Raw genomic sequence first — 24,111 nt, forward strand, 5'->3', positions numbered from 1 at the left:
TCCTCCTGACTTCCAGCGCTTTGGCTCTTCTTGCAGAGGTGTGTCCCCAGAAGCAAGGGAAAGCGGCCTTCAATGGTCTGGAGGCTGTTGGCTGCTTCAGGAAGGTTTGGAATTGAAACTGACCAAGTTTTAGAAATTACCTCCTCATCAGGCCAGGAGACACCACCTCCTGACTTCATGGTCTCCTCAGAACCTCTCACTACACAATCAGTCTCACCAGGGATTCTGCAGCAGTGAGGTCCCTGGGCCCAGAGTGCCTGTGGAGCCACGTGCCTTTGTCAAGTCCCAGAACCACTGTTCTCATTAGTAAAAGAGATGTGGCCAGTTTGTCCACCAACTTGTAGGTTAATTAGCATCAGATGAGGTCATGTGCAAGGAATGCTTGAAACTCTCCAAAATGTCCCAAGTTCTATGGAGCTCCCGTGAGCTCCTGGTCTGATTTCAGGATTATTTCCTAATCTCTCGGGGCCTCCATTTCTGAAATGTGTGCAGTTTCCAGAAGAAATCCTTCAGTGTTGGCCTGCTCTCTAGTTTCCCCTCCTTCATCTGAACCTGACTGAGGCGGGTAACCGGATAGAGCCTGAGTTAGCTCCCAGCTGTCAGTCAGGGAGCTGTGCTTGACTGTTCACAAGAGCCTTAAAAGCATGGTGGTCATTTGTGCCTTCTCCTCCACCACTCACAAGGGAAGGGGGACAGGAAGTGCCCATCTTGTGATCTGAATGTGTCAGTGATTCTTTAGGCCCGTCTTCATTGGCCTTTCTTCTTGACCTGTGCCTCCAGGCAGCCTGGAGGCTGAGCCCTGTGGGTGAGGCCAGCAGCCTCTGTGTTATCAGCTGAGGGCCCCAGATGTCTGCACTGGGACAAAGGTCCCACACTTGTCTAAGCATAAGACTCACCTGGGGTAACTCCTGGGGGACTTACCCTAGGGGTCACCTGGGGGACTTCCCCAGTGGCTCAGACGGTAAAGCATCTGCCTGCAATGCGGGAGACCTGGGTTCAATCCCTGGGTTGGGAAGATCCTCTGGAGAAGAAAATGGCACCCCACTCCAGCATTCTTGCCTGGAAAATCCCATGGACAGAGGAGCCTGGTAGGCTATAGTCCATGGGGTGGCAAAGAGTCAGACACAACTGAGCCACTTCACTTTCACTTCAATGGGGTAATTCCTAAATATAGTTTCCCAGGCTTCTCCCCTTGGAGATCGTGAATCTCCAGAAATCTACCCATTCGGTCCCTGCGTACCTTTGGGAGATGCCACGCTAGAGAGTGGAGAAGGATCAGGGGCACAAGCCAGACACTGCAGAAGCCAGGGCAGGAAAGCCCAATGTCTATGGTTTCAGCCTACATCCATGTGGCCACCTTGGCTACCAGCTGACCTCTGGTGTGCAGGACACTTCCATTTCTGCTTTTACCACCCACTAGCAATTGCCCTGTGTTCTATGTCACACTTTACAAGCAGTGACTCCGAATGGCCAGCTGGTCCCTTAGATTCAGGCAGCTGTGTCTAGGGTCACATGGTACCAAAAAAAGGCCATTTGGGTGACCAGATTGGTGTGCACAGAATTTCATTTATACGTGACTTGGGTATGTGTCATGACGCATGCCTGGTACATGCAGCCAATTTTCCAGCACAGTTAATTCTGTACGAAGACTTGGTTCGAGGGTCTGCACACATGAGCTCCCATCGCATATCTGTGGCTAATGCTAAAGACACTGGCAGGTCCTAGGCAGAAATTCTGGCTGGCTGGATGCTGATGACTGAGTTGAAGTCATCAGGATGGGCCACATCACCCCAACACATGTGTCATTTCTACCTTCTTATTAATAGCATCTGTCTTATACTGGCCGAGGTCATGTTACATTTTCTCCTTTTGGAATGACTCTGGCCCAAAATATTAAGCATCCTTGGCCCCTTAAGGGCCAGGATTAGGTGTTTGTCTCCCTTCCCTCCTAGAGTATTTTCTCTCTGTCCATGAGACAGAGGCTGGTATGAAGCTGGTGTTTCTCTTCCCTGAAATCCTCCTGTCTTTTCTGCCTTATTTGCATTTTGTGGAGTATCAACTCTCCCTTCCTGGTTGTGGTGGTTGTGGTGTGCTAGAATAAGCTCCATCCTCAAGGCTCATTTCTTTCTTTCTTTCTTTTTAATTTTTGGTTGTGCTGGTCTTTTTGCTGCCTCCTGGCTTTCTCTAGTCACGGTGTGCAGGCTTCTCACTGCAGCATGTTGCCTTGTTGCGGGGCGCAGGCTCTGTGTGCATGGGCGTCAGTGGTTACAGGGCGCGGGCTCAGCTGAGGTGCATGGTCTTAGCTGCTGTGCAGCATGTGGAATCTTCCCAGACCAGGGATTGAACCCGTGTCCTTGCATCAGCAGGCAGATTCTTATCCACTCTACCACCAGAGAAGTCTCTCAAGGCACGTTTCTAATACCACCTGCCTAAAGTGCATTCACATTTGCCCTCTCCTGATGAACACGTTCATTCCTTACAGGATGGCCCAGTGGGCAGGGCTGAGGCAGGCAGACTTGGGTCACACCCCAACTTTGCCCCTCACTGGGAGGGTGCAAATCAACAGTCACACTTCTAGAGCCTTGGCGCACAGGCATACCTGGCTTGTGGGGGTGTGAGATTTCATGTTTATCACAGTCCAACTTCTAAGGAGCTTGTGTATAGCAGACTCTCAGTAAATGATAACTTTTGGGGGTTTATATTTTTCATAGAAAATGGGGAATTTCTCTCTCTGGATCTTGGAGGATCCAAGTTTCGAGTCTTGAAGGTGCAAGTCTCTGAAGAGGGGAAACGAAATGTCCAGATGGAGAGTCAGTTTTACCCAACACCCAATGAAATCATCCGAGGGAATGGCACAGAGGTACCAAGACCGGGGGCTCTTCAAAGGTGGTCCTTGGTACCAAGTTTCTGGATGACCTTAGCCCTGTGTCCTGTGCTTTCTCTTCCCTGCAGCTGTTTGAATACGTAGCTGACTGTCTGGCAGATTTCATGAAGACCAAAGAGTTGATGCAGAAGAAATTACCTCTTGGCTTAACCTTTTCCTTTCCCTGCAAACAGACTAAATTAGATGAGGTAAGGCTGGTGCAAGGAAGGGAATAAGCTGTGTAGGATTTGGGTTTGGGGCTGGAGAATGTGGCATGTGAGGGGGTCAGTCTGGGAACAGGAAAGATCAGCAGGACTTTTCTTGTTTGTGTTTTGTCTTTAAACAGTGAGGTGGATGTGTGAGGCAGAGAATATGGTAACACGGCTGCCTTGAGTTTACATTTACCCTGGGCATGGCACAAGGAATGAAATGTTTTCACCACCAAGCTCAGTGGTTCTCAGACCTTGGTTTAGTTGGAACCCCTGGAGGGCTTGTTAAACACAGATTGCTTGCCCCATGCGGGAGTTTCTTAACTAATGGAGCCTTAGATTTGTGTTTTTAATAGTTGCTGGGTGGCATGGATGCTGCTGTTCCGGCGACCATACTCGGAAGCACTGACATAGTTAACTAGAATAAGAAGGGGAAGGCTGGGGGAGTCTCCCTCTACAGTGAGCCCTTAGGAGGAGGCCTGAGGCGGGGTCACTGGAGTGACAGTGTTACTGAGCAGCCCTGGTGTCTGGGATGCAAGTAGCCAGCTGGGCACTTGGGCAATCCACCTCTCTGTGCCTCAGAGTATCAGTTTGTAAATGGGGAGAAGGTAAACCTGATCTTGCATGTATCTGTGAAAATAAATAAAGGGCCATATAACAGGACAGTGAGCTTTCTGGGGCCAGGAGGCTATTGTCTTGAATCAGGTCTCCTGCCTGGAGTGATGGTCCCTGAACTCTTGCTGCCCAGACTGGTCATGGCACCCAGTTCACAGCCAATTCATGGACCAACCTGACTTGGGATGTGTTTGATGTTGTTGGCTTGAGATGTTTGTTGATTATGGGATAGTGGAAAGGGAGTGGGTTTTCACATTTTATAGACCTGGCTTTGAATCATGGCTCAAGACATGTTTTGTCCCCTGGGCAAGTTACTTAACTTCTTGGGTCCCTTGTTTTCTTATCTGTAAAACAGGGATACTGTCTACTCACTGGGCTGAGGTGAAGCTTAGACAGAGCTTCTGTAATGTGCTGAGCACTGTGCCTGGTGCATCGATGGTAGCTTCAAAGTTTTAATGAATGTCTACAACTTGTCTCTTCATGCTTTTGTACCTTGTCCCTCAACTGAACAGATATTTCCGGAGGGCAGGCACTATTTTATATTGTTCTTCCTGTCCATTTCTAGGGTCTCAAGCACAGTGTCTTATATTTAATAGCTGCTTGATAACTATCTGACAATTGAAAGGTGCAATCAATCATTTACTGGATTCCATTGAATGGGAATTTACCATCGTCTATCTATATGGGATATGGGCTGAGGTTTACTGATGAGTTATTTTCTAAAGAAACAATTGGGAGGAAATTAGTGTAAAGGTTTCAGGGAAGTTAGGAGAGGACAGGTGGAGCTTTGCTTATCTTTGCACGCTGAAAGAACAGAGTTCCCCCAAGTCAGTAAGGGAAGTGGGGGGAAGTCAGGAAATCAGGCCTCAATTCTCCAGATAGTTAAACACCTCTTATTTGAGCTTAGGAACAGAGACCTTAAGAAGAAGGAAGATTATGATAATGATGATAGACTACACCTCAGATGTTTACACTTGTACTATGTTGAACTCTTCATGTGTATAACCTCACTAAAATCCCAAAGCAATCATATGAGGCAGATAAAATTATTTCTATTTTATAGTCAAAGAAACTGCAGTTCAGAAAGTTTAAGAGACTTATCCAAGGCCACACAGCCAAGAATTTCTCAGCCCAAGCTTACAAACTCTCTGACCACACTGATTTTCCAAACAGACACAGCTCTAGAAAGTTGTTTAAAATGCCAGCAGGGGACTCCCTGGTGATCCAGTGGTTCATCCTCTCTGCTCCCAGTGTAGGGGGGTTGCAGGCTTGATCAGTGGTCAGAGAACTAAGATTTTACATGCTATGCAGCATGCCACACACCCCCACGCCCCGCCCAAAAGTAAGTAAATAAAATTGTTTTTTAAAAAAAATACCAACAGTTGCCTGAAAGCATTTTGACCCATTTTGTGTTGTATCCCAAGGAGAGTTTTCAGATGACATTTAAACTAGGCAAGGATGGCTTGATTATATCAAGTGAAGGTGAAAATATTTCTCTTCAAAGTCTAGTTGAATTAGCCTGCATTTTATAAAATTTCCTCCCAGGCTGCCTTTCAGAGAAGTCTAAAGTAGAAAAGTTTCAGTCACAAGGAAATGCATTAGTAATAACAACCGAGAGTGGGCATAGCTGTTTAACCACGATTCTGCTGCATGTAAATTTGTGACATGAAAGTAAGGGCTTTGGAGAAGATGGAGTCTGATCAGCCATGTAGGTGCAGAAGGAGGTGGGAAAGGGAAGACTTCACGAGGACGTGTGACTGAGGAGGATTCTTAGTGACACTAAAAAATGATTAAAGAAGATCAGGGCATTGGACTTAAAGGAGAAGGTCATTTTGGTTTTGTTTTGTTTGTTTAAATGAGGAAACAGAAAAGTCTTAAAGAAAAATTTCTGTGTGTGTATGTGTGTTTCTGATGATAAAATGGCAATAATTCTTAAAGGTAGGGGGGAAAAGAGAGAGAAAAGAGGGTTGGAATTGAAAACTTTAAAGAAGAAAATAGAAATCTCCTCTAATCCCAACCTTCAGAGATACCCACTACTAGAATTATTGGGTTTTCCTTGCAGTCATGAATGTGTTAGTCACTCAGTCATGTCCGACTCTTTGGGACCCCATGGACTATAGCCTGTTAACCTCCTCTGTCCATAGCAATATCCAGGCAAGAATACTGGAGTGGGTAGCCATTCCCTTCTCCAGGGGAATCTTCCTCAACCAGAGACTGAGCCTGGGTTTCCTGAATTGCAGGCGGATTTTTTACCGTCTGAGCCCCTTGCAATCGTATCTATATTGAATACTGGTGTTAAGCTGTATGTACAGCTTTTTTCCCCCACTTAACAATATGTCACATGCATTTATTCACCACTCCCCTGTATATCTCCCTTTAACAGGTCCCACATTGTCCCTGGTGTCGTTTTTGCGGGGACACCACCAAACAATCTCTCCCTCTTCTGTCCAGGGGGCAGGAGATACCGTGGCCCAAGAGGGCAGAAGTTAGGGGGAGCTACCACTAGGCGGCGCTGTGGTGCAGGGGAAAAAACCTGATCTCTGAAGTGCGGTGGGGGGTTAGAGGGATGTGGGGAGGGGGTTAGCGTCAGAAACCTTTGTTCCAATTGGGCTCTCTCCTTCACTGACTATGCGACTCGGAGCAACTTCTTCTTTTCTGAAGCTTGTCTGCTTTATTCATAAGCTGAGGGGGTGGGGCTCGTCAGGGAGTTTGTAAGTTTGGGCTCAACCCCTCTCCACTAGGTAACCTTGGGCATCTTTTAATCTTCAAGTTCTCCTTCAGTCTGAAAAATCCTGTGATTATTTGCTATGTTAGACATGAAACTCTTTGAGAAGCACCACTTGTAAGCAGATAATTGATAATGCATATTGAGATCCATTTTTCCAAGTTGAAATTAAGTCCCCAAAAGAGTCTTACAAGGTAACATATTGGTTCTGCTTTGTGGGCCTTGCAAACTTGACATTCTGCACACATCACGTGTCTACCACATTCCGGGTACTTCCATCAGAACACTCCTGTGACAGAGGCAGGGAGGTGATGTTTCCACTTCCAGGTGAGTAAACTGAGGCTAAATGACTTGGACAGTGTATTGTGAACCCAAGCATTCTGACCCTGCAGCCATTGTTCTTTCTGCCGCTGTGTATAATATTTTAAACTGCTCAGATGAGAGTAATAAGCATGTCGAAATTATTAGAAAAGGCCTCTAAGGAAATGAAAGAATCAGTGCGACTCAACTTAAAGAGAAGGCTACAGGGGACCCACTGTAGTAAGCATGAAATTTCTGCAGCTCATTTTCAGAACCGAGTGCCTTCTTTGTTTTCTCTGGATCTAATATCTTCCCCCAGGGTATCCTGCTTTCATGGACGAAGAAGTTTAAGGCGAGGGGAGTTCAGGGTACAGACGTAGTGCGCTCCCTGACCAATGCTATGAAAAGACACCAGGTAAGGAACCCCTCTGAGTGTGGGGAGCTCTACTAGTTCTGGCCCTTATCTCTTGTGGGGGTGGGGAAGTGTTGTCTTCTACTGTGCCTGCCCTTGAAGGAGAATCAGAGAAGGACCTGATCCTAAGAAAGTTCTCACTGTAGCACAGACGTAGCCAATTTGGATAAACCCTTCTGTGGGACTGGTATGTGGCCAGTGTTCTAATCACTGTTGAAGGGAGGTCCCTGGGACCTCCCCAGCTGCCACAGCCTCTTAAGGGGGTCTTGGTTAGATTCGATGCTGTGTGTGATGCTCTGACCCTCACCTTTCCTCTCTGAGGCATGAAAGGTCATTTTCTTTCCTGTCTGGCTCTCTGTCCCATTTTCTACACCCTACTCATTGAATATCTCTATTTGTTGGATACGTTTTACAATAATTTAAAAAACTATTAAAGCAAGCCATGCTCCTGGCTGAGCTGAGTACACAAATTAACCCAATTGACTTGTTACACTGACAATGTGAGAAATATTTTGAAGTATACCCTTCCAGTCTTTTTTCTCTTTAAAGTTGCTATCATAGTCTTTTGTATACTTTTTCTCTTATTGTTTTCATTTTGCTTTAAAATACTCTCCCAAACCTTGTGGAATTGTGGTGCAATAACCCTGGTTGACTTGATAGAACAGGAAACCCCTGATGCTGCTCACAGAGAGGACTTGGCTGAGGCTGGTTAAAATGTCCCTGTGGGCGAGGACTTTGGTGTTTTTTCCTGGAAGCACCATTGCTGCTAGGATAAACATGATTCCTCAGGGTTCTTCAAGCATTGGCTGGAGTCTTGGAGATCTGTCCCTCATGTTTTCATTGCTCAGAGGCCTTCACCCATGAAACAGCAGCATGGGTTTCATTCATTCTTCAGTCTCAACTGCTCTTTTTCTCCCCTGGACCTTAAACCTTGACAAAGTCCTTCCTTCTTTTTTTTTTTTTAACAATTTAAATTTTTTCTAGAAGATTATTTAACTTAATTTTAATGTACAGTCATTAGAAGAAACAGAAACAATAGAGAGGAATAGCAGTGTATACATCACCAAATTGGGCCGGCAACCTACATCCATACTTGAACAACACTGGGAAGTCCCAAGTAATAGCAATCTGGAGCCCCAGTTGGGGAAAGGGTCCAAGGTGGTGCATCCACACCATGGCCGAGACTTCAAGTCGCAGTTCTGGGGGCTTCTGCTTATAATCCCAGCCTGCAAACTGATACTATTAATCGGTTTTCATGTAAAAATGCAGCTCTGGTTTTCCTTTAACTTTTACAATGCTATTCATTTCAACTTGTGAATCTTAAGATTCCTTAGACCCTGGGGACTAGTGAGATCTCCAGGGCCTTAAGAAAGTCCAACACCCACTCCTTTTCTTATCTAAAATGCCACTTGACTTGCTGGTAACCACCAGTGTGCTTGCAAGCAGACATGCAGTTCTGCCAAGGTCGGAAGTCAGTCAGAGGCCTGCTCCCCTAATTTTGAATCCTGAACAAGACTACCTCCATTTTAATTTCCCTAATAGTTCTTTCCTGTTTTGCTAGTTCATTTTGAGTCGAAGGTGTGTAGGATCTAGGGGTCAGCAGGAAAAGTCAGAACATCGTGACTGAAGGCAGACAACTGCTGTGGGACAAAGGCCTTATTTCTTACAGGCAGGCCCAGAAGGCAGGATCTGGTGATTCTCTGAACCAGGCACCTTCATTACTTTTGCTTCCCTGATGGGGAAAAATAAGGGAATAGCGCCTCCCTCCCACACACTGATGCCCTCTGCGACTTGTGTTCCAGCAGGACTTAGATGTGGACATCCTGGCTTTGGTCAACGATACCGTGGGGACCATGATGACGTGTGCCTATGACGATCCCTACTGCGAAGTTGGTGTCATCATTGGTAACTCAATTTGCCTTGCTCTTTGGAGGTGGGTTGCAAGGGGCTGGTTTGGGGCTTAGTTTCAGGAAACTCTGAGTAAATTCTGTGGGAAGAGTGTTGGCATTTTCTACTTAGAAGAAGCAACATAGGGAGATAGAAAATTAATACACGCATTCATTCACAAGTGTTTACTGAGTAACCATTGCGTGCTAGGCCTTGGGCTCTGTGTCAGATTCTCGATGGTGAGAGTTCCAAAGATTCCTGTACTTGTGAAACTTTCAGTGCAGAGGTGGAGGAGAGACCAGAAAGGCCTAAACAAATCATATCTCAGGTGGTTAGTGTGATGAGGAATATAAAGCGGGGTGATGTGACTGAGAGTGTGTGTAGTGGGGTTGTGAGGTGAGACCTCCCTGAGGGGTGACATTTGAGCAGGGACCTCAGTGGTGAGGAGGAGGGAGCAAAGCAGAGATGGAGAGGAAGTGAATCCTGCGGACTGTGAGAGGGGAATGAGTCTGGCCTCGAGGAGCCCTAAAAGGCTGAATGGTTGTGAATCAAAGGGGGTGAGGCTGAGAGTAGAAGGCCATTCAGGTGAGAAAGAGTGGCTGGGACCCGGCAGATCACCGAAGACATGGGACACGGTCCCTGGAAGGTCTCTGACTTTAAACCCATGGGAGACAGGGCACTAGAGGACTTTGGGTGGTGGATGGGCAAGAGGGGTGTCCACTTTGAAAAAGCTTGTTTGGCTGCTCTGTAGAGAATCAACTACCAAGGGTAAGGCCAGCCAAGGGGCCACGGCATAGTGGGAGTGTCTGTGGGTGGTCTCAACACCTGAGCTGGAAGGGGGCCCTCCCGGAGGGGTCCATGAAAAGGCTGTGTGGGGTCAGTAAGGCCAAATGGACCGGATTTATAAGCTGTTCTCAAATGTCCCTTCAACCCTCCTATTCCTTTGCTACTATTGGGGAAAGTTTTCTGAATTGCTTTTTCCTAATTTGCATCTCACTCCCCTCAGTCTGACTTTCCCAAAGAGCAGGATCTTTACATCTGGGGGTCTTGATTTGCCTTCCAGTTTCTGGAGCCCCACACCTCAGAATGGACCGGGCGCTTGCCCGGCATGGCATCTGCTACAGTCCGCTGTGTCTGTCTTACTGACTCTGTCTGATAACCTGCCAGTTGGGTGCCACTGTCTGTGCTTTTCTGAGAAAAGCCTTTCCCAAATATTGTATTGCAATCTGATTGCCTACATCTCTTATTTCTCATGTTGCTTTAAAATCCTGAGAACTAAACATCAGCCAGGGAAAGATACTTAAAATTAAAACAACAATAACAACAACGAAACAGCTTTATTGGGACTTCCCTGGTAATCCTGTGGTTAAGACCCCACATTTCCACTACAGGGGGCACAGGTTTGGCCCCTGGTTGGCCAACCAAGACCCCACATGCCACGTGTCATGGCCAAAGACTACCTTTATTGAAGCATAAAACCCCTCTCATTTAGGTAATAATTAGTGATTTTAGTGAATTTATAGAGTTTTGTAATTATCACCACAGTCCAGCTGGAACATTTCCATCATCCCAATCTGTCTCAAACAGGTTGTGCCTATCTGCAGCCTCTCCTCACTTCTCAAGTGTTTGAGGCATTTCCTTGGAGTGAATTTATGTTTGAATAATGGCATGTTACTGTCTTATGTGATAGCTCATCACTGTCAAAGATAAGGATGTAGCTTATGCTAGGAAGGATTTGTGGCAGGCTATGAGTAAGGAATATTTTTAGTATCAAATAGAGAAAAGGCCAAGTAGCACAGGGAAAGAATTAAAAATATTAGTGAGTCGGTGAATTTTTAAAAACATAAGATTCAGTTAACTCATCCTCCTCTCCGTAAATGTGCTCTGTCAGCTTTCATACATATTCATCAGGGACTTCTTCACAATCGACTCCATTCATAACAGCAAACCATTAACACCCTGACAAGTGTGGACTTGACATGTCAGCTTTATTCCTCATGAACTCCCGGGCTTGCCAAAGCTGCTTCCCTCAGCAAGAACCAGCCCCGGGAGTGGATCAAAAGCACTTTGTGGCGCATTCAGAGGACTCTCGGGCGGTTGAGAGTTTCCTGTCTTTGCCCAGCCGGGCGCCCTCGCGGCTGTCCGTTTTCTCTCTGATCCCTCGTCCAGGTACCGGCACCAACGCGTGCTACATGGAGGACATGAGCAACATCGACCTGGTGGAGGGCGACGAGGGGAGGATGTGCATCAGCACCGAGTGGGGGGCCTTCGGGGACGACGGGGCCCTGGAGGACATCCGCACTGAGTTCGACCGGGAGCTGGACCTCGGCTCCCTCAACCCCGGGAAGCAGCTGTGAGTACCGCGTGCTGTAATCTGGGCACCGGCGCCGGTGACTGTCCTCATGCAGATGCGCTGCGTACCTGGGAGACGTCTTAGCTGTCACTTGTTCTCCATCATGCGAGTTTAAGAGGCAAGGCTTGTATTGATATTTCAGTTTCACCAGATAGATAAGGAAAGGGAAGCCAAAGAAATCGAGTGATTTCTCCCAGGTCATATCGCTGATCAGATTCAATCCAGATGCAGGGGAGATACAGCTGTGAACCTGGTGACTCAAGTCCTGCGTTTTTGGCCCATTGGAATGAATGGTCACAGAACAGATCAGTGCAGCCCGAGGAAGCACACATTCCTCGCTAGTTTCAGGGCTCCGCTGCACCTCACTTCCTCCGAGGCCTCGTCACGAAGCGCCTGGTGGGACTTCCCCCCGGCCTGGGGTCTCACGCGGATGTCCTGCACTCTCACCCCACGCTCACATGTACTGTGAGCCTTCAGGTTCTGCCTCAGCTCTGACTGCATGCTGAACTCCGGGAGGGCAGCTACACTTGGGATTTCCTTCCCTTTCTACACATAGTGTCTTTACACATTGCTGCAACTTTAAGTGTTTGTTAAAAAACAAACAAAAAGTGTCTGTTGAATGAAAAAATGTTTACAATTTTTAAAAATAATTTCAGATTTATAGAAAAGTAATGAGACTAGTACAACCTTCAGTCAAATACCCAAATAGTAACATTCTATCTGTGTGTAAATGTATATACACAGACACATAAAATATACACCTGTATAAAATACACATATGTCTGAATAAAATTATTTTTCTGAACCATCTGAAACTATAATTGCAAATGTAATATCCCCTCACCCCTAAATACTTCAGAGTATTACCTGAGAACAGGTGCATTCTCTTATATAACCAAAGTGTAATTATCAAAATTAGGACATTAGCATTTAATCAGTTCTAATATCTAATTTATAGATCTTACTCAAAACTCACCTGCTGCCCCACTAATGTCCTTTATTTAAAAAGAAAAATTTTCCAGGTCCAGGATCACACATTACATGTTGCTGCTGTGTCTCTTCAGCCGCTTTCAATCTTCTGTAATATATTTTTGCTTTTCATGGTCTTCAAGAATACAGACCATGTATTTCACAGCATGTCTCTCAGCTTGTATTTGTCTGACGTTTCCCATGATTAGATTCAGGTGATACATTTTCAGCAGGACTATCACACAAGTGGTGTGTGTCCTTCCCAGGGCATCAGATCTGGAAGTGTATAATATTTCTTCAGTTACTGATGACTCAAATTCAAATCACTTGGTTAAGGGAATATTTGAGAAGCTTTTCCACCCCAAGGTTATTCCCTCTGTAATGAATAAGTATCTGGTGAAGAGATACTTTGAGACTATGCAATTATCCTGTGTCTCATTAAACTTTTACTCTCTAGTTTTAGCATCCATTGATGAATTTCTAGATCCATCATTCTCTCTGCAGTTATTAGTTGCTATTCTACTGTAAGGAATACTGTAAGGAAGAGCTATCTCCTCCACTTACTTCCTTATACTAATACAGATTCTTTTATAATTTAATGAGCTATAATTTTTTCCTATCATTATTTAATCATTCCTTCCTATCAAATTTTTTTTCAGATTTAGCCAGTGGAAGCTTCCTCAGGTAGTCCCTAAGAGCTTCTGACATGTTCCCGTCACTCTAAGTACCTCCTTATTTTCTTGCACAGTAAGACGCTCCAGGCTCACCATGTACTTTCCCAGTCCCAGCAATGGAATCAACCATTTTCCCAAGAAGCCCTGGTGAATAAACATTTTAAGTGCCTCCTGGAAACCACTCAACACTAGAAGTGAATATCTGAGGAACAAATTTCTGCTTTAGATGTACTTGTTCCCCAGCACACACCCATTCTGCTGGTGACACAGAACAGTCACAGCCTAAGGAACTGGGTCCATTGTGGTGACTTTAGCATCCTCACACTATTCATTTCACTTAACATAATTCCACTATCCCAAGCTCAGCTGGGATTTCTTTTTATTGTCTTCTATTTTTGTAATGTTTTACGACATTTTATAATGAAATGGATAAAGTTAATTAGGAAACTGGTTGTCCTCGATTTTGTATTTTATTATGTTTGCAGAATAAAAATTATATTTAATAGTTTACTTGGGAAACAGTAATTGCTTGTTGTATGCAGACTGAAAGTCCACATGTGGGTAACCTGGTGGGACATTTCACCCATATTATTTTGTGTGTGTGTCTTTAGATTTTATTTTATTACTATGTTTAAAAGTTTTATTGGAGTATGGTAGATTTATAGTGTTAGTTGCAGGTGTACAACAAAGTGATTCAGTTATACATATACATATATTCATTCTTTTTCAGATTTTTTCCCATATAGATTATTACAGACTATTGATAGAGTTCCCTGTTCTGTACAGTAGGTCCTTGTTGGTTATCCAGGTGACTCATATTATTGTAGAACCTCTCTGAGGCTATCTTAGCCCAATTAATAGATACAACATCTTTTTCTCTTGGGAAGGAACATGTAGGAGTTGGAAACATTTCAAATTTGGATTTGTCATGCTGTGGTTAGTGATCTTGGGAAAGTACCTAAATTCTCTGAAGTTGAGATTCCTTATATCTAATGTGAGACTGGCACCTCCATGGCCAAGGGTGATTTGAAGTAGAGATTCTTGGATTCAAGCACTTTGTGATCAGAAAAGAATCATAGGTTTCCTCTAGTTCAGTGCTCCTCTTTTATAAGTGGGGATAATGCAGCTCAGAGAGCTGCAGTGGGCTCTGAAGGGCCTCTCAAGGTGGGGCAAGGACTGAGGCCTCCTGACCCAGAAAGAGGCCTTTCCACTACTTGTGTTCCTGACTCTGGGCCATGGCTCATGGGCTTGGGAAAGGAATGCTGCATAACCAAAGGCATTGCTGCTACTTATCTGTTCACCAAATTGTAGGTTTGAAAAAATGATCAGCGGCCTATACTTGGGTGAACTCGTCAGGCTCATCTTGCTGAAGATGGCCAAGGCAGGCCTCCTGTTTGGCGGCGAGAAATCCTCTGCTCTTCACATTAAAGGCAAGATTGAAACACGGCATGTGGCTGCCATGGAGAGGTGAGCTACTGGCAGGGTCCCTCCCACCTTGACTCTGAAGGGGGTAGTGCGGGCAACCAAGGCATGGTATGCTCATGGGAGTAGTGCATAGGAGGAACCAGATCTTCCTTCTTCACCGGGACAATTTCAGACCTGCGCATGGCTTCAGGTGGATTAGCAGTGCCTGTCATGCCTCACATGTGGCTTCTGGTTGGTTTCAATAGCCAGGGATTCTGCTGTTGGAGGTTTACCCTCTTCTCATGTTTTGTTGCCTTTTTCCTCCCTAAACTGGTGATATAACCTTTTTAGGCTTGCAGACCCCTTGGAGAGTCTAAGTTCTGGACCCTTTACCCCCAAAATGCACACTTGCACACAATTTTGCTCATAATATCAGGGCATCCTTGGAACCATTAAGGCCCAAGCATGGAATCCAAGTTAAGAATTCCCACTACAGCAATAATCTTCTCTACCTGCTGCTGTCAGGGACTGCATTTGGTTTTCGCTTTGGCGGTTAGAGGGAAGAGCTCACACAAAGGTCTGCAGTAGGGAGCTGACTGCTGAGGGTGACTGGCCCGGGTTGACTCAAGATCCTATTCCTCAAGCTTAGAAACCCTGGCACTGCCCTGAGCTTTGCAATCAGCTTAGATTCTGAGCTCAGCAGGGTGACATCTGACTTCCAGAGTGTGTGTTTATGCAGAGCTTGGCAGGGACTGAGTTTCTATGGAAGGCAGTGCAGTACAGGGTGCCTAAGAGGGCGGACTCCTTAACCTAACTGGCTGAGTTCAAATCTTGACCCTTGCGCTCACCAGCTGTGTGCCTATGGACAGGTTACCTACCCTGTCTGTGCCTCAGATCCCTCTTCTGCACAGTGGGATAATGACGGTCCTCCCCCCAGGTTTGTTGTGAGGACTGAGTTAACACATGTCAAGTCCTTGGACGAGCATCTGGCACATAGTAAATGAGCAATAAGTGGTGGCCGCCATGATCATTGTTGAAATCATTATTATTATTATATGACGATGTGCCAGCCTGTGTATGTTCACAGTCCTGAGAGGTGGGAACACTCTCTCTGAGGGGGCTTCCCATGGGATGGGGGCAGTGTGGTCCTCTCATTCCTGTCCCCTGGCCAGGTACAAAGAAGGCCTAGCCAATACGAGAGAGATCTTGACAGATCTGGGCCTGGAACCTTCGGATGCAGATTGCATTGCGGTCCAGCACGTCTGCACCATCGTCTCCTTCCGCTCAGCAAATCTCTGCGCAGCCGCCCTGGCAGCCATCCTGACACGCCTCCGGGAGAACAAGAAGCTGGTACGGCTCCGGACCACGGTGGGCATGGACGGCACACTCTACAAGATCCACCCCCAGTGAGTACTGGCCGCCGGCCCACACCCTCCGCAAGCAATCTCCCCGGGAGCAGAGTCCAGTTTCCTTTCTAAACTATGCTGCTTCTCTGGGTTGCCAGAACCAACCATATTCTATGGTTCTGAGATTATACAGCAAAGGGTGAATTTAGAGATTACATTCATCTAGCTAGCAGGGCTGCTTTAGGGGCTCATTCTTAAAGGAATGTTTTGCTAAAGTCAATAGTCTGACTAGCAAGGCCATCCATCCATGTGCTTATCTATCTATATATCCCTATATTCATCTATCTATTATTATTGAATACTCACTATGTTAAGATAGGAAAGTAAGATATGTCCAGTTATAAATGGGGAAATATCTGGATGGCAGAGGTTGCCATGTTCACATGAAGGATACTGGTAGGAAAACACAGAAGAAGGGAGAATGAAAGCCCCTCTGACTCACAGAGGTGTAATTGAAAGTTAGGCGTGTAGACCTGGGAAGAGCTGGGGGAAAAAACCTTTCCCTATGGGCAGAGATGATGTTCAATCAATATATTATGAGCGTATGCACGCTAAGTTGCTTCAGTTGTGTCTGACTCTTTGTGACCCTATGGACTGTAGCCCACCAGGCTCCCCTATCCATGGGATTCTCCAGGCAAGAATACTGGAGTGGGTTGCCATGCCCTCCTCAAGGGCATCTTCATGACCTGGGAATTGAACCTGCGTCTCCTGCAGCTCCTGCATTGCAGGCAGATTCTTTACTGCTGAGTCACCATGGAAGTCCATATATTATGTGTGGATATGCCCTACTAGTTGTAATGTTAGTGATAAAATAACCACTTCTTTGAGGCTTCCAAGGGTCCCTTCCACTCCCTCAGATGATCTGGACCCTATGCTAGTCACCCCCATCGTCTCCCTCCATCCAGCAACTAGAGGGGTGAGCCTTGGCCCAGCAGGGCTCCCCAGGATGCTGTTCCACTGCTCCACTTGTATCTGTTTCTATTGGCTGGTCCCGGGCCTTTATGGTTTTTACATATTTTGCCATCACCCCTGCCTTCAGGTACCCGAAACGCCTGCACAAGGTGGTGAGGAAACTGGTCCCAAACTGTGACGTCCGCTTCCTCCTGTCGGAGAGTGGCAGCACCAAGGGCGCTGCCATGGTGACCGCAGTGGCCTCCCGCGTGCAGGCCCAGCGGAAGCAGATTGACAAGGTGCTGGCTCTGTTCCAGCTGACCCAAGAGCAACTGGTGGGCATTCAGAACAAGATGCGGGTTGAGTTCGAGTGTGGGCTGAAGAAGGATACCCACCCGCTGGCCACAGTCAAGATGCTGCCCACCTACGTCTGTGGGATGCCGGATGGCACAGGTGGGGCCCTGCGCCACTCCCTTCTCTGATGGGCCACCCAGAGCTCCATCCAAGCTCCTTAAAACCCAGTTAGGATCTTTGTTTCAAGAGCCTTGGGTTCGTGTCTATAATGGAGGGAGGGAGAGTACTCTGCTGAATCGGTTCTTTGGTTGATCCAGGGCACTGGCAGTGAAGAATGCCTAAGTTCGGTTCCATGTGTGTGAAGAACCAGGCACTGTCCCCGGGAGCTCCCATCTGGACACTGTGGCGTGTCTGGCTTGTCTTCTGCCCTTTCTTCTGGCTTTCTTCTTTCCTGGGGCTTGGCTGTCTTCCCCTCCCCTCTCTTCATTTTCTGCCCCTGACTTTTCTGATACTGGATCCTTTTCCTGGTCCTCTGTGCTCAGCTGACAGGAGCTACACAACAGTGAAGTCAGTTCTTCAGACAAGTAATTCCACCTCTTTGCATCTCATGAATCTCACCAAGATACAATGATCTTTGTAAAATGCTTCATCTCTTTAGTTTGCTTTTGGCTCTTTAATTTCATTTTGTGCTCACAACCACTCTGTATGTTATGTAAAGAGAGAATGATTCCCATTTTATGGATGCCAAAACTGAGACTCAGAGAAGTTAGGTGACATACTTAAGGTTATACAGCTGTACTTGGAATCTCTCAACAACAAAGATCTTTTCCAGAGCCAGTATCCTTCGAGTCTACTTGGGGGGAGAAAATGAGAGCAGGAAAAAACACTATTCGATTATTCATCCTTTCATCTCTTTTTTCCTTTTGCCTCCATTCCTTGAAATTTCATTAAGTACTTGCTATAGGTCAGGCTCTGTTGTAGGCACAGTGGCAGAACAGTAAAGAAAACACAGTCCCTACCTTTATGGAGCCTTTGTTCTGTTGGGCTGACAGACAGTAAACGAATAAACACCAGATGATGCCGTGTCATAACAGGGCTATGAAGACAAATAGAGCAGAGTCAGGAGTAAGAGAGCTGGCCGGGGGTGAGGGCTTTGGCAAATGCAAGCAACAGCAAGATGACCAGTGTGATTATAACAGAGTGAATGAGGCAGTCAGCGAGGGGAGGGATCACCAGAACAGACTATGATGCTCTGAGATGTCAGAGAAGCAAGAGGTGGTAATGGATGTTGGACTTGATATGGTTTCTTGTCAGTCTGGTGGGGATGTGGGAATCCAGGAATGGGAAGAGTGGGCCAGAGAATCATTTCATGCTTGGGATGAGCAGTTCCTCTAGGCCCTACAGACAGAATGGAAGTACCTTCCTGAGTCCACTGTAGTCAGGTAGCCTGACCTGGATTCACCCTCAGAGGTTCCTTGAGCATAAGTATCATGAGTGGCCGTTAGCAGACACTGAGGAAAGCAAGCTGGCCTCAGATGGGCTCAGGATGCCTGCCCAGGGCTCTGACACCATGCTTGCTGACCACCACGCCCCTGTGGCCCCTGAACTCAGGCCAGCAAGCTCTAGGGCTGTTCTCTTTCGGCATCTCTTCTTCCTCCCAATGCCTGCACACGAGGCCCTGCTCAGTGCATGCTGGTGGGATGCCACCCTCGCTTCCTCTACCACAGAGAAAGGAAAGTTCCTCGCCCTGGATCTGGGCGGGACCAACTTCCGGGTCCTCCTGGTAAAGATCAGAAGTGGACGACGGTCAGTGCGGATGTACAACAAGATCTTCGCCATCCCCTTGGAGATCATGCAGGGCACAGGGGAGGAGGTAAATGCCGGCCGGGGGTTCACCCTCCGAGGGGCCAGCCTGCCATCCACCCCGTACAGTGCAGGTCCAGCATGCTGCTCTCTCTTTCCCTGCAGCTGTTTGACCACATCGTGCAGTGCATCGCCGACTTCCTGGACTACATGGGCCTCAAGGGAGCCCAGCTGCCTTTGGGCTTCACGTTCTCGTTTCCCTGCAGGCAGACGAGCATTGACAAGGTACGACGGTCCAGCCTGGCGGGCCTCCCTCCTGCACCTGGGGTCTCAAGGCAGCTCTGAGTCACCGTTCACTTTATTTAGGGGTCTCAGGTTCAGGGCAGCTGGGGAGACATGATCAAGAATTTCGACTATTTAATTTTTTATATTTATTGTGTTCCATTTTCCCTATTACTGTTTCATGGACTGAAGTTTACAAAATGCTTTAGGGTTGTATAAAAGGACACGTGGATAAAATTACTGTTAAAAGAGAGGTCAAGTCATATTATCAAGAGATAAGAGGTAATGACCAGTTAAGGCAAGTTATAACTCTTAGTCTGTAATATTGCATGTGTCTTCCGGGGTGGTCAGTGTAAACAGGGAAACACAGTAGGTTGTAAGGCTTTTATTGTCTGATGAACAAAAGCTTACCAGTGCTTCTGAAGAAATGCATTTCTTTCCTGATATTAGACTCTCAGGAGACATTGATCACATTGACACATATTTTGTTGCCACTGAAGAACTTCATGGATGATAATTTTAATAAATTGTTCATAATAATTTAAAAATGCATATCACATGACTTTTCATGGATAAAAGCACCATTCACCTGCTCAAGGAGAACAGAGTACCCTCTTGCTCTCTAATAGGCTTATGTCAGTCAAGCTATCTGATCTGGTGTAAAAGCAGAACACCACTTTCAATTTACCGAGAGAACCCTGGTCAGCACAGCAAGTCAGGCAGAGAGCTCATGGCAATGATAAGAATGGCACCAAAATTTTAAGACTTTGTCTGATCCAGTCAGTCTCCATGATGTACACATTATTTTTGTTTTGTTTATTTTACCATCTTTTATTGTGGCAAAATTTATATAACATTTACCATTTTGACTGTTTTTAAGTGTACATTGGTTTTAAGTATACACTGGAACATTTAAAAAGTATGGCTGTGCTGTGGCATTAAGTACATCACATCATTGTGAACTATCACCATTATCCATCTTCTGAAGTCTTTCATCTTCCCAAACTGAAACTCTATACTCATTAAACAATCTCTCTCCATTTGCCCTTCTCCTAGCCCCTGACAGCCTTTATTTTGCTTTCTGTTTCTATGAATTTGACTATCTTAGGTACCTCATCTAAGTAGAATCATAACAGTATTTGTCATTTTGTGACTGGCTTATTTCATTTAGCATAATGTTCTCAAGGGTGATTCACATAGAATTCCATTCCTTTTTAAAGCTGAATGATATTTTATTGTATGTTTACATGCAATTTTTAATCACCGTTTTGTAGTTAAGAAAAGCAGAGGCACAGAGAAGTTAAGTTGTCCAGGTTACCATGTCTATAAACAGTGGTGGAGGGGTCAGTCCAGGACACCGACCTGAGAGCCCAGGTTCTTGCACTTTGCCCTCAGGACCTGGAACCCAGTGTTTTTGGACCATTTCAGCTATAATGCCCAGTATACTTACATATATATATATATGTAATTAAGACCAAAAAATCAAGAAATAGTACCTACCCTTGTTCTGTGCATTTTATTTTCTATCCTGTTCTTCATATGAGGAAATTGAGGCATACAGTCTCATCCAAACAGCAGTTGCAAAACCAGAACTGAAACAGAACTCTCCAGGGTTCTGAGAATGCCATGAAAACCCACTCACCAGGCTTACCTCTCACACCTAATCATTCAGAGAACAGGAAGAGTTCAGAAGGTGGAATTATCTGGTAATATGGCTAGATCTCTCAAAATTAAAAATGCTAGAATGCTAAGAGCCATAAGATCCATTTCTCAAGATTAATGAACAAGGATGTTCACTAAACCATCACTTTTTAATAATGAAAAATTAGAAATAACCCAAATGCCTGGCAATGGAAAATGACAAATAAAAAATGGACATAAATTTTCATTTCCCCTAAAATGAAAAATGACTAAATATAGTATATCACTCACATGAGATTACTGGATTTTTATTTAGCAAACACATACATAGTGCTTGTTTGGTGCCTGGTGCTGTACTAAATGCTTCACAGACATTACCTACCCAGTCAGGAGGCCAGCAGAGTGCAATGGTTTGAGAGCATGGGTCTGGAACCAGATTGCCTCAATTTGCATCTTGGCTTCTCCACACTTACTGGCTGTATGACCATGGGTGAATTACTTAACCTCTCTGCACCTTTTACTTCCTTACTTGAAAAATAGGGATTAAAATAGTACTCATAGGTATGTTTTGTGGCTTTTTAAATTTCTGTGCAGTTATACTTGAGGAGTATTTTCCATGTTAACTGACCAGCAATGGTATGAAAGATATATTACTGAGTGAGAAAAACAAGGGCTTCACCAGTGGCTCAGGGGAAAGAATCTGCCTGACAATGCAGGAGACACAGGAGATGTGGTTTCGATCCCTGGGTCAGGAAGATCCCTGGAGAAGGAAATGGCCACCCACTCCAGTATTCTTACCTGGGAAATCCCATGGACAGAGGAGCCTGGTGGGCTACAGTTTATGGATAAAAACAAATTGCAGTAGTCCACACACAGTGTGAATTTGAAAGCACACATAAATAGAGAGAAAAAATCTGTAAAGGTTCATTATTGGGCTGATAATAGAGGTTACCTCCCACATTTAGGGGGATGGGGAGTTAAAGGAGACTTTGTTGTTATCAGTAGCACTGAGTTTTTACAAAGGTAATGCATTCTTGTATTACTGCTGCCGTTAAAAATTAATACACATGGAAATGGAAGTTGGGGGTGGAGAGGGGAAAGCCACGTGCAGCTGTCCATGGTCCTGAGTGGTCCGCAGGCACCAGTACACAGCTGCTCCTCCTGACTTGGGCCACTGGGCCTCCAGGCCTCCCTCCCAGCAGTTCTGACAGGTTCATGAAGACATAACTAAGAAGGAAGGGAGACCAATGGAGAGCTTGGAGCAAAGACACCAATGGCTGAGGAGAAAAAAAACAACTTTCTTTAAAAATAATTGAAATGTAGTTGATTTACAATACTATATTAGTTTCAGGTATATAACATAATGGTTTGATATTTTTATAGGTTGTACTCTATACAAAATTATTGTAAAATACTGACTATATTCTCTTGCCATACATTGCATCCTTGTAACTTATTTATTTTATACCTAGTAATTTATATCTTTAAATCCCTTTTACCTATTTTGCCCCTCTCCTCACCCCTCTTCATTTTGGTAACCAGTAGTTTTTCAAAAAAGAGAGACTTTAAAAAAATATGATTTGGTATAATTGCAACTAATTAGAAAGATTTTTCAACTGGGGTTGAATCTCTAAGGCTCTACTTATATTCACCAGGAAAGAAGCAAGGAAGCCCAGCTTCCCAAGGACTGTGGAGAGAAGGGGGGAGCCCGGAGCTGAGGGCCTCAGGGTGAGGTGGCCGTTCATGCCCTGGGGTTCAGGTGCTGCCATTAGAGTTTCTGGCCATCTCTCCTATCCCAGCCACTCTCCTGGTCTAGACACCCCAGCTTTCCCTGCACTCACCCACCTCCAGCTCTAGGCTATGGAGTTTGAGGCTAGATACCTCTTGCTTCTGGCCAACAGTGTAACCATCTTCTTAAAAATTAGATATACTTCTTGGTATTATAAAAAGTTAGACATATTGATTTTAGGAAAATTAGAAAATATGGACAAGCGAAAAGGAGAGACCAAAGGTACCTGTAATCTTACATCTAAAGAGAACCACTGTCAACCCTCTGGTGTATGCATTGTTCCAGACCTGTTTCCAGATTTGAGTGTGTGTGTGGTATGTGTGTGGTTTTTAAAAGAATAATAGAATAGTTCACCATCTGTATTTGTTTAATGCGAGTTCACCTAACAGTGTGTGGTAAACATCTTCCTCTAACGGCTAACATTCTCTTAAAGTTTTATGTTTCTCTGACTCTAGAGCATTTCCTATATTGATATACAATGATAGATCCATATTGTTGGAAAGACAGAATGTGTGTGTGTGTGTGTGTTATTTACTCAGTTGTGTCTGACTCTTTGCGACCCCATGAACTGTAGTCCACCAGGCTCCTCTGTCCATGGAATTTTCCAGGCAAGAATACTGGAGTGGGTAGTCATTCCCTTCTCCAGGGGATTCTCCCAACCCAGGGATCAAACCCACATCTCTCACATTGCAGGCAGATTCTTTGCTGCCTTAGCCACCCATTTTTCCTGTAAAACCATGCTTTGACGAACATTTTGTAGCTCTTTGATCATGAAGATGTGATTGATTGGATAAATCAGAAGTGGTCTTTGTTCTGTGCAGTCATGGCCAGGGAACGTGAGTTGATGTAAATTTCTGCAGTTATTCTACTCAGCAGTAGACCTTGTCTGAGCATCATGCTTCATGGTGCCTCTGGGTCCAGTGTTAGGGATCCAGATGGAAGCACAGTGAAAAGCGTTTGGCCAGCAGTTAGCTGTAGTCCCCTGCGTCTATTTGATGCTGAGATTGTGCAGTGGTTCCAGCAAACTATTGCTCAAGTGAATTTGCCTTCCTTTCTTTCAGGGAACACTCATTGAGTGGACCAAAGGCTTCAAAGCTACTGACTGTGAAGGGGAAGATGTGGTGGATATGCTCAGGGAGGCCATCAAGAGGAGAAATGTATGATATGGTGTTGAAGCTCATACCTGACCTTGTCCCTTCCCCAAGGCCCCTGGGCTGTGTCATCAGACACCAGCCCTGCGACTCTGGCCTCTGCCCACCTCAGTCTGATGTGCCCCTCTTGAGACTGTTGGCCTGCCCATCCTACTTACAGTAGAGCTCTCTTCCTTTGCAGGAATTTGACCTGGACATTGTTGCAGTTGTGAATGACACAGTGGGGACCATGATGACCTGTGGCTATGAAGATCGTAATTGTGAGGTTGGCCTGATTGCAGGTGAGTGATCAGGCATGTCCCATTGGCCTGCTCCCATCTGATCTTTTGGAAGTTACCTTTTAACATACTGAGGGGCAGGGAGCCATTGTTCCTTTACATAGGGGCTCTGAAGCCAGCTTGTCCATGGCTGAGATGAAGTTAACATTGGGATTTCAGGTCTCC

At 45.5% G+C, this 24,111-nt stretch overlaps 1 protein-coding gene across 2 annotated transcripts in view; it reads left to right on the forward strand.

The window, feature by feature from the left end:
* HKDC1 (hexokinase domain containing 1) overlaps window positions 1-24,111 on the forward strand; it is a 41,350-nt gene that overhangs the window by 8,045 nt on the left and 9,194 nt on the right. The window contains exons 3-14 of one of the 2 annotated variants that reach the window (XM_020901420.2): window positions 2,712-2,860; window positions 2,953-3,072; window positions 7,032-7,127; window positions 8,927-9,029; window positions 11,181-11,364; window positions 14,319-14,474; window positions 15,584-15,817; window positions 16,857-17,161; window positions 18,730-18,875; window positions 18,971-19,090; window positions 23,579-23,674; window positions 23,850-23,949. In XM_020901420.2, the coding sequence (XP_020757079.1) occupies window positions 2,712-2,860; window positions 2,953-3,072; window positions 7,032-7,127; window positions 8,927-9,029; window positions 11,181-11,364; window positions 14,319-14,474; window positions 15,584-15,817; window positions 16,857-17,161; window positions 18,730-18,875; window positions 18,971-19,090; window positions 23,579-23,674; window positions 23,850-23,949 (1,809 nt within the window). The remainder of the gene's footprint in view (window positions 1-2,711; window positions 2,861-2,952; window positions 3,073-7,031; window positions 7,128-8,926; window positions 9,030-11,180; window positions 11,365-14,318; window positions 14,475-15,583; window positions 15,818-16,856; window positions 17,162-18,729; window positions 18,876-18,970; window positions 19,091-23,578; window positions 23,675-23,849; window positions 23,950-24,111) is intronic. The other variant, XM_020901421.2, reaches the window with a different exon arrangement.

Source organism: Odocoileus virginianus, chromosome 7 (assembly GCF_023699985.2).
Source record: "Odocoileus virginianus isolate 20LAN1187 ecotype Illinois chromosome 7, Ovbor_1.2, whole genome shotgun sequence".
In the NCBI taxonomy this organism is placed as follows: Eukaryota; Metazoa; Chordata; class Mammalia; order Artiodactyla; family Cervidae; genus Odocoileus; species Odocoileus virginianus.